The sequence below is a fragment of the Indicator indicator genome, chromosome 11 (genome assembly GCF_027791375.1).
Source record: "Indicator indicator isolate 239-I01 chromosome 11, UM_Iind_1.1, whole genome shotgun sequence".
NCBI lineage: Eukaryota > Metazoa > Chordata > Aves > Piciformes > Indicatoridae > Indicator > Indicator indicator.
In genome coordinates this window covers 13,788,444-13,804,186 of record NC_072020.1, presented here as the reverse complement: position 1 = coordinate 13,804,186, position 15,743 = coordinate 13,788,444, and the positions used below count along the sequence as shown (strand labels likewise).

Below are 15,743 nucleotides of genomic sequence, written 5' to 3'. Positions count from 1 at the left end.
TTTCCAACAATGCACAGTTGCTGTGCATTAAGTCTTAGTGTTGTACATGAAAAAGAGTACAATTATGCTTAGATGGACCTCAGATCCGAGCACCATGGGTCCAAATCCCAGGGCTTTTCTGGGCTTACTTCAAATGGCAATTTTCTGTTGAGGGCACTGTTTGAATTTAACTGGTTAACAGATATTCTAGCCTGAATATAATCAACGCACTGACCCTTAATTCAAACCCTAACTTATTACAGGTGAATGGTACCAACCACACACAGACTTTTTAGAGGCTCTCACAAATGTCTTTGGTGTATGTGTCTATTCATTTTAAGGTACAAAATAATAATAATTATTATAATAATAAAAATAGCAATTTTGTGTGCTGTAGCAGTTCTTGTATAGCTCACAATAAGTGCAGCTCTCCACCCCTCCCACACCCATCCACCCTCCCTTGCAAATATTTGTTAAATAAGGATTAGACAGGTCAGACACCATTGTAGTGCAAATAGTAAACGATTAAAAAATTTTTTTCTTTTTTTACAAAATATAGAAATGTTTGGCTCCAGTAGCTGGACAAACATATTCCTTTCAAGTATCTCTCACTGAAGATTTTTTTTAAAACAAGTTACTTCCATTAAAAAAAAAAAAAAAAAGTCTTTCTGGTTTTGTTTATGTTTTTGTTTTCTTTCTCTCGCAGGTAAACAGTTTCAAACCAACTAGGTTGCATAGTTCTAACGTTGTAAGCACCTTTTACAAAATGTAACTTTTATTCTTTCATTCGTTCTTTTTTCTTATTCTGTTTCGTTTTTCTTCACTTTTCTTTTTTCCTTTTTTTTTTAATTTTTTTTGTAAATGTAGTGCAGAAGATGAAGGTGTATACACCTGCACAATATTGTCCCTTTACCAATGCTTAGTATACATCTGTGCATAGTGTCTGTATGTATAGAGATATGGATATAAACACATAACCATACAAATATACACAAAAACACTATCCACATACACAGTTCCTTGGTAAATCTGGGGGGAAAGTGCCAGTGAATGTAGTGTTCATACACGTGGCTTTTCAAGGAATTTCAAAGACAGTTTGGACTTAGTCCAAATTGCTGCAGGTTAGATGAGCTGCTACCACGGCTTGAACTGATGGGTAACTAAGGGAGGCAATGTAACTCCCCTAGTAGTAACTAATGTTTAGTATACTATGTAATAAAATAAGGAGCGTACTGAAAGGAAGGGGAAATCCCCAACCCATACCACCATTCAGATGGGTCTCATTCAAGCCTGGGTTCATGAAGCTTTTTTCTTCCTTTCGATAGCTGAAGCCTTTTCTGATCCTCTGTAAGTCTTTTTATTTTCTCTTTTCTCTCTCTCTCATTTTTTGCTTTTATTTCTCATGATTGTTTCATTCAAAAAAGGTTATACCATGTCCAGTCTTTCCTCTTCTTGGGCTTTTGATGTATTTTCTTCTCAACTTAATGGGAAGGATCTTGCACACACGTGTGTCTATGAACAGCCACACTCCTCCACAATCATATTCTGGATGTCTTTCTTTATGATGTTCTGGCCATCGTCGTAGTAGAGCATGGACATGGGCCGCAACTTGGTAGGCACACAACATGACTTGAGGTTGGCAAAGGGGCTATGGCCCCGCATGCGGTAATGGTTGATGACAGTGGAGTGGAAAGACAGCGATGAACCAGATGTGCCTGCTATATGGCTGGGGCACTCTCCTTCGCAGTAGTTGGCATGATAACCTGTAGGTGCAATGATCCAGTCACTCCATCCTATGTCCTTGAAGCTGACAAAGAACTGCTTCTTGCAGCAGATGTTGACTTTGCCATCACACTCCAGGCCTCGTCTCCTCCTCCTATGTTGGCGGTCCTCCGAGTGCCGGGCAAGCATCATCAGGAAGGGCCGATGTGATTGCTCCTTCTCCTCTTCTCCTGTGAATTCTCCAGGTTCCTTTTCTTTCCCTTCCCCATCATCTTCCTTTTTCTTCTTCTTGCCCAGTAGCACAAGGCTGGCTCCAGTCTCTTGGCACAGGTCACAGGCAATCCGCACATCCAAAGAGTTCTTGCCTTGGTCCAGCAGCCTCTGGACACTGTTGGACACAGGAAAGATGTGCCAAGTGCTCTTACGGGTGTCCACTGCCTTTTCTGAAATCAAAGTCTCACTCCTTTCACCTTTCAGCCCCCCATCCTCTATATCTTCTGCTCCTTCAGAGTTGCCTTTTGGCTGCCGTTGCTGTTGAAACAGGCGGATGGTGACTTTTGTCCTGCTCCGATTGGCCTTGGAGACCTTCAGAAAGAGCCACACTTCAGCGTGTTCCACCACTGACAATTCACTGCCTTCCTTGGAAATCTCAAAGTGCAGCATTTTCTTGGCTGTGCCTGATTTGGTAAATGGAAATAGGAAGAACTTGTTAGTACGTCTGCCTGCATTCTGCTAAAGAGAATTCTGTTAACTCTCACAACAGTCATGAGGGTTTCCTACTTGGCTCTTTAAATTTTTATGATTCTTGTCTTCTAACCTTCCTTCACCTCATCCCCTTCTCAGTTAGTCTTTTGTGAAAACTCCCTCTTTAGAAAAGTATTTCTTTACCTCTTGTTTTCCAGTATCACATTTTAACCAAAGCATTTTGTTACAGTAATGATGCAGTCATTTATGTAAAGCATCTCATGGCAAATGAACATCAGCAGATGGCAAGAGTTAATCTGCCTATGCTGCCTTTTTGATCACTGTTAGAAGAAAGGTGAAGAGAGTCCATGGTTATATGCACTGCACACATACAGACCTATGCCTAGTCGCTTGCATTAGAGAATGAGTTCCAGCCCTGACAATTCCTTGGCAATGCTTTGAAAGGTGTGTAGGAAACAGTTCTGCATTTTCTGTCTCCTTAAAATGTCATTCTTCACATGCCTCTTAAAATAAGTTGTAAATGTCAGTTGTTTCAAAAACAATTAAATATTAAAATATGAGCCTCAGCTTTGAGAGGTCTGCAGAGTTATTTGTAAAGAATTGCAGCAGACTCTTCATCCTGTGAGATGTTAGCTGTAGATCCTGTTCTTAATTTAACATACTGTGCTCACTGTGATTATAGTAATGGTGAATACACTGAGAAATGAGCTAAAGAACTGTATAATTATGGGGATGGTTCTCTGGCATAATTGTATCAACTTGCTGAGATGTCATGATGATGATTATGATGGTGAGGGGGTGTTTCTCTGATACAGAGCTCATATCCCTGGCAGAAGTTGGAATGAATAATGAGGGCTGTTTAATGATTTGATCACTAGAGCATGAAAAAGTTAAGAGAGAATGAATTAGCTGGGGGCTGGTGATGGTATTATCTTTTTAAGAGAGGTGCTTTTATATTTTCTTGACAAAAGAAAAAGCCATGTCGGCATCTTTTGTTCCTTCTCAGCATGGAGGCCAGGGTGGACTGGGATCCCAGATTTGAAATGCATCTGACCTTAGTGAGACAGAAACACTGCATTCATAATTATCAGTTTGCCATTGACATTATTCTTGAGCTACCCACAGTTGTTGAACCAATTCTCTGTGTGGTAGTTCTGCTTGTTAGGGAACCAGAACATTGCAAGTGGTGATCAAAATTGAAGCTGTTGGATGCACACAGTAAAAATGGCTTTCATGGAAGCAAGGCTCTCCACTGTATTTCCATTGGCACTGAGCTCCACTGGTACAATGTCCCTCACCATCTCTCTGCTCCCCCATTCTCACATGGGAGAGAAGTGGGGCAAAATCACAAGAGACATCTACCCCATATTCACTTGCCACTTAGGGAGTTGTGGATTTATCAAGTCTGTAGGCAGGCTGTGCTGCCCCTGGGGCTACCTGTTGCTTTCCTTCTCTGCTGAGTCCTGGCACTGACACATTCAGCTTTCCCTAGTGGCATTCCCAGGTCAAAGGGACAGACATTTCTGAATTAGAGTGGCCAAAGGGCACAGCATTTTGGTTTTGTTTTCCTTCTTAGTGAGAGTGTGAAATTGTACATTTTAACTGTCACTGAGATAGGGAAACACATGGTTTGTGTTAACTGCCTCTCACAGGCTTTGCTGGTGCCAGTCTCCAAAGTGAGTTGCATTAATTTCTCAGGGAGCTACACAAAGCAGTAGGACTATGGCTTAGAAAAGGAAGTGGCTTATAGAAAAGGACAGAGCAAGCAGATCAGTACTGTAAGAAATGGTGGAGTTACTGCTTTTTTTCTCTTATTTTTAAAATTATATTAATTCAATAATGACTGAAAGTTCTTACTGGCTATCAAGTTTGTTTTCCATCTGGATAAAAACAAGGTTGCCAATTGTGTTGGAGTAGAGGGCAGGTGATAAGCATTAATCCCATTCCGGAGTGGGTTTCACACTATGAGGAGATCTACAATGACATTCCTCCACTCCAAAGTCTGCTTCAGGAGGTCAGAAATGTTATAAAGCATGCTCTCCATGAGAATGGAGAATTCTAAGGCCTGTGAGGACCATCCAATCAGCCTATGGCTTCATTTTCTCCCTGACTTTTTTTCTAAAGCAAGCTTCTAACTTTACCCTATCCTTGTCCTTAGCACAGTCCAAACAAACCCATTCTGAGGAAAATCTGTGTTTCAGAGGAACCTGAAAGCAGGTGACCTGTGTCAACCTGCCAGGAGCGGGTTGCTGCCTCCAAGACGTTCCAACCAATGCCTTCTGCTTGCCATCCTTACCCAATAAAACCTTAAGAGAAAAAAGATGGTTTAGACCAGGCTGCAGAAAGTGTTCTGGAACCAGCAGCCTCCTCCCAGCTGCTTTCTTTCCCCAGAGCTCACAGACCGGTGTGGGGACTAAGTATATATTGCTGGAAAGTGCAAAACATTTTCTGTCTTCCTGTGGTACCAAGCTGGGTACAGACAGCAGCTCTGGCACTATGAGGGGCCCTGTGCATGAGTAGGTCAACTGTGATGGACATAAACTGGCCCAGTTATGCTCTGAAGAAAGCAGATGGGCTGTGCAGAGAGGATTCAGCAGGGGAAGAAGCTGTATGGCACATCTGATCAAGAAAGACAGCCAGGCCTGCCTCACAGAATAACCTAATGCTGCTAAGTGCTAATGCATGATATTTCACCTTCTGCTATTTCTATGCTTATGGGAGTTGAAAATAGTTACGAAGTGACATATCTCCAACAGTAAATATTCACATTAATTTGTGCACTGGCCAGAAGTGCAGTAGTGCAACCAGTCTTCTTGAGGGATGTTACATGAAAGAAATAAGACCTCTAGAATGCTCTCAATTAGTTTTATGTATGGTCCTGTATGCGTGAAAGTTGAGTTCTCCCTTATTAATAAAATATTAGGATACTACCATGAGAGTACCCAAGTGCTTGCCTTTTTTTTTTTTTCACTTGAGAGAAATGAGCTTGAGCAAGGTAGTGTAAGAAATGTCCTTACACAGGGATAACAACCTCGCCACAGGTTATTAGTTACAGTGACAGCCTCTGTGGATGTGCTCAGCAACATTTTCACACACAAATGGTCATCTCTAAAGAAAAAAAGGTACAGGAAGCTTATATGAGCCTGATATTTCTGGATGAAACAAAATCCTGAGTCCTCAAACCTGCATAGCTAATAAAAAGTTTTATAGCAATTAAAAAAACTCCTTCCTTTTCACAGATCTTTTTAGGAGACTGGGAATGCTGCAAAGTTTGGGATAAAAAGCATGCTTTCACATTGGGGGAAAATGAAGCTTTTTTGAATTGTCTCCACATTCACAACTAGTTTGTTACAATCTCACAGCACAAATGGTATGAATCCTGCAGTTTTTATGAGGTCACTATGCTCAGACAAGCCCGTTTTGAAATCTGAGTTGGGCCTATGCTAAAACCGAATTGAGATCTCTGGATCTGGCTTATTATACTTACACATAAACTTTATAACAGGATCTTTATTTCCAAAAGGTTCGGTGCTACAATAAAATAAATTCTTCAAATGTTCTGAGACAAAGAATCACTGTATTTAATTTTCTCCAAATATTGCTTGGGGATTTAGCAGCTTCAAAGCTCTGGAAATACATACTGTTCATCTAAATGAAAGCGAAAAAGCAACCTTCCTGAAAATTGGGGATGGTATCTCCTCCATAATCGGACTTTGTTTATCCTCTTGTCCTGCCTTTTCATCTGCCACAATTGATTTGCAAGGGTCTTTTTTCATTTCTAATCATCCTGCTCCTCCTGCCTGACTCCGGTGGAAAGACCCACAGCCCAATGTTGGTAATGCCTTCATCACTTCCATGCTTGTATAAACGGCGATGTCAACAGCCTGGATTGTTATCATAGCAGAAAGCAGCTGAAAAAGGAGACGAGGAATTACTCTGGGCCCCCTTTGATTGCTTTTCCTCATCTCCCCTTCCCAAAGCCTTTGAGAGGCCACCTCTCAGCTTTATTGCTGAGCAAGGTCCCTTCCAGGAAGAGGGCTGTGGTGCCGAGAGAGCAGTCTAGCCGTGCGACTGACACGGGCAAATGCTGTGAGAAATGGTTAAAAACACAAGCCCTAAGAAGTAGTGCATATATGGTAAAAAGTTTAATGGAAGGAGTTACAGAATGGAAAGAAAGTCTAGCATCAGTATATATAGCATGAGAGTTTGCTCATATCTGGTTTTCTCTTCAGCGGTGCTCACACACCTTTTTAGGAAAGAAACCTGAAGATAGAACCAGAGGGGGGCTGGCACAGGTACCCTCTTCTCCACCTCTGAAAGGGCTGTTCAGGGTTTGTGCACAGACACTGTGCTCCATACCTGCTCCCAGGAGGCATTTGATGACAGGCACGGTGCATGTGGGTTGACAGAGCCCTGGCAGGCTCAGGCGTGGGGCAACTGGTGAGGGCAGCCCTGCGTGGGGTAGCTGGTGCTGGGCTCACTGCTGGAGCCTGCGGTTCTTCCTCTGGGGCTAAGGACCCTTCCTTGGCTTGGGCTGTGCAGACAGAGTTCGTTTATTTGCAGTGGGATTCAGGATCGCGCCCTGTTAGCTCGAGCTCTTTGCATATAGTAGGTAGGGTCTAAGATATAAAATAAAGGAGTTCTCTCTTTTTTTGAGTAAAATGCTAAGATATGCTAAATGACCTTCTTTGGTTAAATTATGTACTATTTAATGGTTAAGGCTGTTTTTTTCATAACAAAATTGATTATCTTTTCTGACATTATAATGTGACTTATTCTTAATTTCTCTCAATAGGCAGTATTTAAATATTCATTTGAAAAATGCTTACTGTGTAAGAAGGTGCTGTTACTTTAAATTTCTATGCTTCACCACTGCTTAATTTTGAACCGTTTTTACGTTATACTGTAAGTGAACTGTTTTTCCGTACAAAGCAAGCTTTTTTTTTCCTTTTTTAGTTGCTAACTTTACTACTGCCTATGTTTAGATTTGGGGGAATTTGTACTGCGTGCCAATCTGTAATTACATTCAAAAGCATCCTTCTCTTCACTTCTCATTTCCGTTCCCCAGGAGACAGAAAAAAATAGGTTACTAGAAAGGTTCCTCTAAAGAGAGTGAAGAGAAGAGCATGGTTATTGAGAGATAATTGCTCAAAATGTTTACTAATGAGTGACCACTAGAGTTAGACGAATTGTTCACAGCATCGAATTTATCCAGTGAATTTAGCACTGTTATCATCTGGCAATTATCCCCTAGGCAGGCTGATTATTACAAATGTGTCATTACCGCAGTTAGACAGTGGCCATTTCTGTGAAGGCATTTCAGCCTATGGATCACTAGCAAAAGATTTATTCCAACTATTCATCCCCGCTCATATGTGACTGGTCATCCAGGTTCTATGCTTTCATTCCTGCTCCCTCATGGCCTGACTGTTGCTTTTTACAAAGGGAGAAGCAATTAAGACACAAGTAACAAGCACCTTCTCTTTACGTCCACATACCCTTTGTTGCCAGCAAAAGGAGGGTTTTTTTGGGTTTGTGGTAAGAAAAAATAAAAAAGAAAACAGGAAAATGACTTATTCCCTGAGCATTTGTGGATGAAAAAGCAACAGCAACCTTATTTAAATACCTTTTCTTGAAAAGATAACCTGAAGGGGCATTTACAAGGTCATTCAGAATGTGAAATAATTCAGTCCTGGTGAACCTTAACTTTCCTCTGCTATTTTGTTAGAAGGGAAGTACTTTACATCCACAGCCTAGAGTTCTTTCTAAATTGAAAGCCCTTCCCCCACGTGGCTTTAAATATTTAGAAACAAAAAAGGTGTGTGTTTGGGTGAAGTTTTTTGTTATTTGATTCTTTGCATTTATGTTCAAAATAGCTCAAGCAATGTTTAGAATCACTTGCTCCAATAACATATTTCAAGCAAAAGGCAATACCAATCTTCGTCTTTCACAAAAGAGAGAGTGGTTTGTTTGGGTTTTGTTGTTACATGTTTGTAATCATTTGTTTTAAATTCTAAAATTAAGTGGATCAGAAGCTGCCAGTCTGTTTTCATTAAAATATTTAATTTCTATGCACTACGGCCCAAATCCCAAGCCTACTGAAATTAATAACAGAACTTCCAATTGATTCCAGTAGACCAAGCTTATATCCTAAGTCAGTCTTGCAAAGCTCTTTTGTATTAAATGAGATTGCTTGTCCATACCCATGCAGACATATCCAGATATAAGAACTCCTCAGCATGGCTCCTGTACAGATTAGGCAGTGTAGATACATCCTGTACACCGGAGAACACCTGAATGCGCACGAATGCATGTTCCTGCATCTGCAGGATCCTGTTCATACTACAGTGGTGCTGGTACAGCTCCACAAGTATATAAGGATGTCCACCTTGGAATACAGTATATATGAATCTATGCATGCTCATGCACACATACAAACACAGACAAATGCATATCTAGATAATGCATTTGCCTACAACACAGAGATGGACACTCACAGAGTACTTTCTGTTTATCTCTCTCTCAGGTATCTTTTTGTAAACTGTTTCCCACCTTCTCAGATTCATCTGTTCTTTCTCGAGCTGCTCTCCAACCAAGCTCCCTGAATTCTCACATTTTGTTACAATGAAACAGATTAATACACAATAGCTTTCTTCTTCTGGAAGTAACTTGCTTTCATTTGCTACAGTATGCCAGAGGGGTGAGGGGGGAAGGGAAACAGAGGGGAAATATGACTGTTTTCTAAAACCAAGGAGACTGCATTTAAAAAAAATGTAGAAGATGTGAGAAAATCATCTCAGATGATGAATCACAGTCACATTTCTCAGGACTCTGTAAAAATTAATAATGATAATTTCTGTTCTCTCTAGATTTCTAGAACTTCTAGCATCCATCAGTGTATTTCCCCCCTTTTTCTATTTGCCTATTTCCTTCCTGCGTTATTTTACTTGCAGTCTTCCACTCCAGTGAATCTCTGCCTTTTAAATAAAGTAGAAGAGAGAAACAAGAGCTCCACTCAGAGAAGCTACAGATAAGCATAAAGACCTCCGAGGCTCAGGATCCAATTAGGTAAAACAGAAGCCTGCAGGAAGGTTGCCTTATGTGGAGCAAAAAGCCTTTGGAGTGTGCCCTCTCGTGGCCATTCCTCATTCAGTACGGATACCTGTGCCCTTACAGACATTTACTTTAGAACTGAGTGATTTACAGAGGCATAGGCGATCCCATCCTGTTTCGTCCTGCATTACCAGCCTGGCTGCATAGGAGTAGGCATCCTCCTAGAAAAAGGTGTGTGTGTGTACATACATGGCTCTGCATGTGGAAGCACGCATCACACCATCAACTCAGTTCACCCTGGGTTCAGCACAAAGTGATACAAAAAGGTAGAAGCTGTCTAAAAAGCTGTCAGAGTTGGTTTTTTTTTTTTTTTCCCCTGACAGATCTTCTAATGATAAGCCCTTGGATTTCAGCATTTCCATCCAGTAATTCCTATCACCTTCTCAGGGGCAGATGTTAGCAATCCATTTCATTGGTAGTTTAGTTGCCAGGATCAAATAGACCTGGCAGAATTCCAGGTCTGCCTAATAAGCTATCTACTTAAAATAATGAAAGAGTTAGTAGCCAACCATATTTTATGAGCATTGGTTATCTTAGTTATGGAACCTGTTGGATTTGCTTGTCATAAAATTATATGACCCCTCTCCTCAAAAGACTGTTTTCAAGTCCTTGATATAACCCACAGAGCTCTGGCACAGCTACCCTCATAGCAGAACTAATCGAGGTTAGCAATCTCAGTTTGATATGCAAGTAGAAAATCAGTTTCATGTTTACTTGTAAGAGTGCCAAAGGACAGTAGGGTGCATTTGTAAACTTTTGCCCAATACTCTTAGTCATTAGTTTTGCAAAGATCTGCCTGGATTTGTTAGCTGTGAAAACTACCTGCCAACTAGTTTGCTGATTTCCTGGACATAACTACACCTGTGCTGCAGACAAGTTCATTGCAGTTAGTTTCCTCACTAACTGTCTGAAGCCTGTGCTCATTCCAATTTGGGTCTGTTTTAGAAAATAGCAGTCTCAGGCCAGAGCCATGTGCACAGGGCACTGTTTGTTCATTCACTCCATTTTGTTGTATGTCTGAGGATACAGCTGATGAAAGATGGAAATACTACTTTTTTTATGAAGGCAAGTAGTAAATGTGGCTTCTGAAAGGTAGAGGGAATGGCTGGTTTATGTCAGGTCATACCCAAAGGAACAAAAAGCCTAAAGTCTTAATTCTCTCCATAGACCATTATTTGATATCATGTGAGGTGTTTCCATTCATTTTCATTGATTTCCTATTGCCCTCTTTCAAGGCAGAGTGAGTTTCACATTAAAAACATGAGGAACATTAACCTGACTGTGTGAAGAGCATGTTTATTCTCCCTCTTGGTGTTTTAAACTTATCTGTACTCTTCCCATCTCCCACAGAGTGAAAAGTGGGGACTCTCCATGTAGCTATATTCTATTCCTATCTTTTTAAACTCTTACTTTCTATGTGACATGTTGCTTGCCTTCTTTTTGCCTCACCTTCCTCAGTGCAGGAATATAATACTGCTTTAATATTTGACATGCAATGCTGCTGGTGCGTTGAGTGGAAGAGATCCCAGGTCAAGTTCACTCAAGTTGTTGCAGCATTGGCACCTGTAAAGTGTGGTAGATCCTCTGACATTAGCAAGATACCAGATATGGATGGCTATAGTTGAAAAATACATTTCAGCATTCTGAAGTTACTACGTAGAGTGGAGGTACCGTTTTCATTATAAACCCAAATCCTAGAGCTCGGTTTCTAGGTTGCTAATTTGTTTCTCCCTCCTCCTGAATCAACGCCTGGTTGACTCAGATGTTTCCCTAGGGGGTGGGGAAAGGCAGGAGCAGCCCTCCTGCCTTGGCTTCTAAGGATGGGCTTAGCATGAAGGTGAGGAAGAGCAGCAGGGAAGAAAAGGCATGGGAACCACAGTGGATGCCCCTGTCCTTCACCTGCACAACTCCATAGCACATCTCTTTAAATTACTTTGGCTAGCAGTGGTGGGACAATGCTACGTAAGTCATGCTGAGGTGCCAGTGTTGGGTACTTTGTGGCAGGGGATCGATGGCTGGACTCTTGGCCAGCGTGTGGGCAATGGCACAATTTGCACTGCTCACGTGACCCCGAGAGCCAATGGCTTCAGGAGCCACTGTTGGAGGGTGTCGTACTGAGTAGGCATATATCAAATTCCAAATTCCTTTGTGTCAGAGCTCAGGAGAGACAATAATGTGTTTACAAATGATTGGGACTCACACTGTGAAGAGAAACCACTGCTCATGCCTTATGTGTTTCCCTGTGCTCAGAGAGAGCTGCTGAGAACCAGGTGGGGAATCCAACTCACAGATAGCTGAGAGATTGCTTTGCTTTTAAAAACTCATTTCTAAACTAGCACTGAGCTGCCTCTGCTTCTAATGACCGCTAGCATTGACACCTTCTGCCTGTTTTCTGAAATGGAGGGGATAGAAAATCCCAAAAGACTGAGCTTTTGCACTGAAAGAACTGATAATGTATATAACGACAAGGGGTAAGGGCTCCTTGTACAGTGGGAAATTGGACAGCCTGCAGGAATGTCTGCTCTTAAAAGCATGCACACTTCTTGTGCATGGCTTCCCTGCAAACAGAACATCTGAGTCAACAGGTTTTCAGGACTGGAAACTCTGAGTGTTGTCTTAATTGTTTATACTGCTGCAGCAAACTTTTAAACAAAAATGCTTGGAGTTCCTTTGCATACTTTGCCTACCATATGCTGTACCAAACAAAACAATGACATTCTTTTAAAACCGTCTTGGCAACAGGAAAAATGCTTTGGCTAGACAGCATCATAAAAAGTTGCTGTTAGTTAGATGATAGAGTTATTGCAAGATACTGCTATTGATGCCTATATAAACATACTCACATATGCTAACAGATATATATGCACATACAAATACACTGAATTAAAATGGGTTCTGATTCTATTCATGTGGGAACAAGACAGTAAAGTACAACTTTAGAGCTCTTTCCTATAGGTAGCTGATGTGAGTCTTAAGCCATTACTAAGTAAATATCCATATTCTGAGCTCTTACTGTATAAGAGTTAGGGGAAAGAGAGCTGTGAAAGAGTTCAAAATACACCCTACCAAGGTTGCATTTTTTTGGCAGGAGTGTTTTAGAGACAGAATTTTTTATTGCCCCCCCACCTTCCCAATATGTAGAAGTCTGTATTACAAATTGGATCAGCTACAGCAACTTGTCCGGTTCTATTGAAGTCGTCTGACAGTCCCTGCAACTCTTTCTTGCCGAAGATGCTGTGTTAAATTTAAACCAAAACAAAGCACAAAACCCCAAACAAAAACCTATCAAACACAAAAAGCCCTCTCACTTCTGAAAGTTAAAGCTGCTTCATCTGATTTTACAACTTCCACTGTATTTTTTACATGAAAGGGCTGTTTCTGAAGTAGTTTGCAGCTCACTTTCTCTCTTGATAAGCTCTCCAAAAGGTTTCAGCTCTCTTTCTTTCACCACCAGCTCTGCAACCCTGTACTTTACTGCAAGTACTCTGGTTCCACAGGCACCGTTTGGAGGACCCCGCTGCAGCCTGACTTTCTGCTCAAGACTGGTTAGAAAGCTTCCTCCCTGTGTGGCTGCTTATGCTTAGCAAGTGTAATCTGTAGCCAAGACTAAGTCAGAAAAATCAAATTCCTTCAGAGTCCTGTGTCGTGTGTCGTCTCCCCCTCCCCCCCCCCCCCCCCCCCCCCCCATCCCATTCCTCCTCCCCCCTTTCCCCAGGTTTCATCCTACAACCTTGCAGAAAAACATTATTGCTGAGGAGAAGAAAAATAAGTTAATTGCAGATCTGGCACAAAGGATATTTTACAGTTTTGTTTTTCAAGCACTCACCTGATTCCGCAAAAGTGATGATTTCTGAGGTTTGCTCCACAACTTCATTCATTTCGGCTCTTCTTCCAACATCATCCTCTATTTCCACATAACCATCCTCTCCCACCTTTCCCACATGGAGTTTTTTGATGGCATTTAAAAGTGCTGCCTTTGGCACCGGCTGGGTAATATTAGGTCTGTCCCTCAAGTGCAACATGTTCAGTATGTGCTTCTTTACTGCTTCCACCATCTCAGGCTGTGAGCTGGGCACATCCTTTGAGAGCGTGGCAAGGGCACATGATGGACAGTCAGTGACTGAACTGTGCCCCTCGGATCCTGGGGTTGGGGAACTCCTCACTATAATCCAGCAAAGCACCAACAAAAATCCTCTCTTCCAAAGCAAAGGCATCCTGGCAGCAAAAGTTGTTGTGATTCCCTTTTTAAAAGGCCCTGCTTTTCCTCCCCCTTCTCGCACAGTTTTTTGGGGCTGGTTTGGTTTGTTTGTTTGTATGTTTGTTTTTCCTTCTCTTCAGCAAATTCTCTGGAACAAGAACCAAAAGTTTTCTGTGAAGTTTTGTTTGCAGGTTCCCTCTCTGAATGCAATAAGTGCTGTAGATGTTTGTGGCTGTCAGGGAGAAGAGTTCTGACTCTGTCTCAGAGTAGGAGAGAGACACAGAGAGAGGGAGAGAGAGAGAGAGGACGGATTGGCCTAAAGTGAGTGAGTGAATGAGAGAGGGAGGGAGTTTTGTCTGTGAGTAAAGGCTATGATTAGGAAGGGGGAGGAACAGGCAGGCTGGCTTCCTTATGCTCATTGCTCCCCTAACACACACCTCTCTTCAAATATCACTACTCGTGGTTTCTGCCCTCCCCCCTTTCTAAAATCTCTTTTCATTCCTGTAAATTTACTCTTCCCTCCCCCCCCCCCGTTTGACCCTCCTGGCTCCCCTCAGCTGTCATTCCCCCTTCCCCCTCCCCCACCTCCCCTTCCCCCCCCCTTCTTCCTTATTATTTTTTCTTTTTTTTTTTTTTTTTGTTTGTTTTATTCCTTCAACAGTGTCATTGGCTTAACTAAGCAGAGGAAACATGAATGAATGACTGGAGTGAAACCTTTTATTAACAAGCACCTTGCTCTTGGTCCTGTTCTGTATTGTTAGAGATAGCAGGAGATGTTAGCTTGTGAATGAGATGGGGACAAGGGCAGGGGCTCCCAATATTTTGGGCAGAACATTATACTGCCTTGAGTAGATGAGAAAAGATCTTTTCTGCTCACTTCTAAATGCTGGAGGTTATCAACACTGGCAAGAGATCTGACGGCAGCAAAACAAGACTGTTGTTTGGAGGGCTATAGAATACATGATACACGCTCCAGCTGCAGTGTGCAGCCAGGCACTGAGAGCCTAAACAGGAGATGGTGCAGCACGTATCTGTGACATGCTAAGGTTGTGCCCTTGCACCAGAAACATCCCTGCTTCTATGCTAGTCTGTGCCTAGAAGTTCTCAGGAAGATATATTTAGGTTTGGGGTTAATCAAGTAATGTCTGAAAAAAATGCTTTGAAGGTGAAAAGTGTTATATGTCATCTGGCCAAATCATACTCACTCCTGACTCAGGCAAATCCCTCATCAGTGCCAATAATAATTCTGTCTGAGTGAAGGCTGAGTAAGATCTTCTACATTTGGCTCATTGTTATTAGAAGGCACTTTTTGTGTCATGCATTTAAACCACACAGAGCAATCATAATATAAGAGATGGGGAATGAAAAGCAATCTAAAACATTGCTAGGAGCCAGAGTTTCAAGGTAAACCCTTATCAGTTTATGTATGCCTGTGAGGATTTTGCTCTGCAGTAAGAAGACATTCCCTGTGACACTGCCATGGCTTCGTGTTGCCTTTACATTCTGTAGCCTCTCATTTATGTTCATTATCTTGCAAGGATGAAGTTAGCAAACTCCCTCACATTTGAACCTGGTAATGGAAAATGACAAAACCACAGCTGATAGGCTCTAACTTTCAAAGTTCTTTTCCTCCAGACTTTAACTTGTACAGACTTTCTTAGAACAGCTTCTGCTCTTTCTTTTCCTTCCTTTCACTCTCTCTCACTCACCTCTGTCTTCGCCTAACCAGCAAGTATTCCAATTTCACTGTACTACCATGAACCACTATACTTTAGTGGAAAGGATTAATTTATAAATATAGCATTGTAATGTCTCCAGTTTCCATGAGATGACTACAGGCACATGGGCTGAGAGACAGGCGAGGAATGAAACGTGCAGAAGTAATTGTACAATCAGCGAAAGTTCTACAAATGTTATATATTGCAAGTCCTTTTCAATTAAGCTCTTTTATAAGTCTTTCACTGTTATAAGGCATCCACAGTACCCCCTCATCTGAGTTTTACTGACCTCAGTTGCTATACTGTTA

The 15,743-nt window shown here is 41.7% G+C and overlaps 1 protein-coding gene across 1 annotated transcript; it reads right to left on the bottom strand.

The window, feature by feature from the left end:
- Positions 1-1,491: 1,491 nt before the first annotated feature.
- On the bottom strand, positions 1,492-13,733 carry INHBA (inhibin subunit beta A). Its single transcript, XM_054385020.1, has 2 exons — positions 13,346-13,733; positions 1,492-2,378 (listed from the first exon to the last, which is right to left on the bottom strand). The coding sequence occupies exons 1-2, from the start codon at positions 13,731-13,733 to the stop codon at positions 1,492-1,494; spliced, it is 1,275 nt and encodes a 424-aa protein (XP_054240995.1).
- Between the last annotated feature and the right edge of the window lie 2,010 nt (positions 13,734-15,743).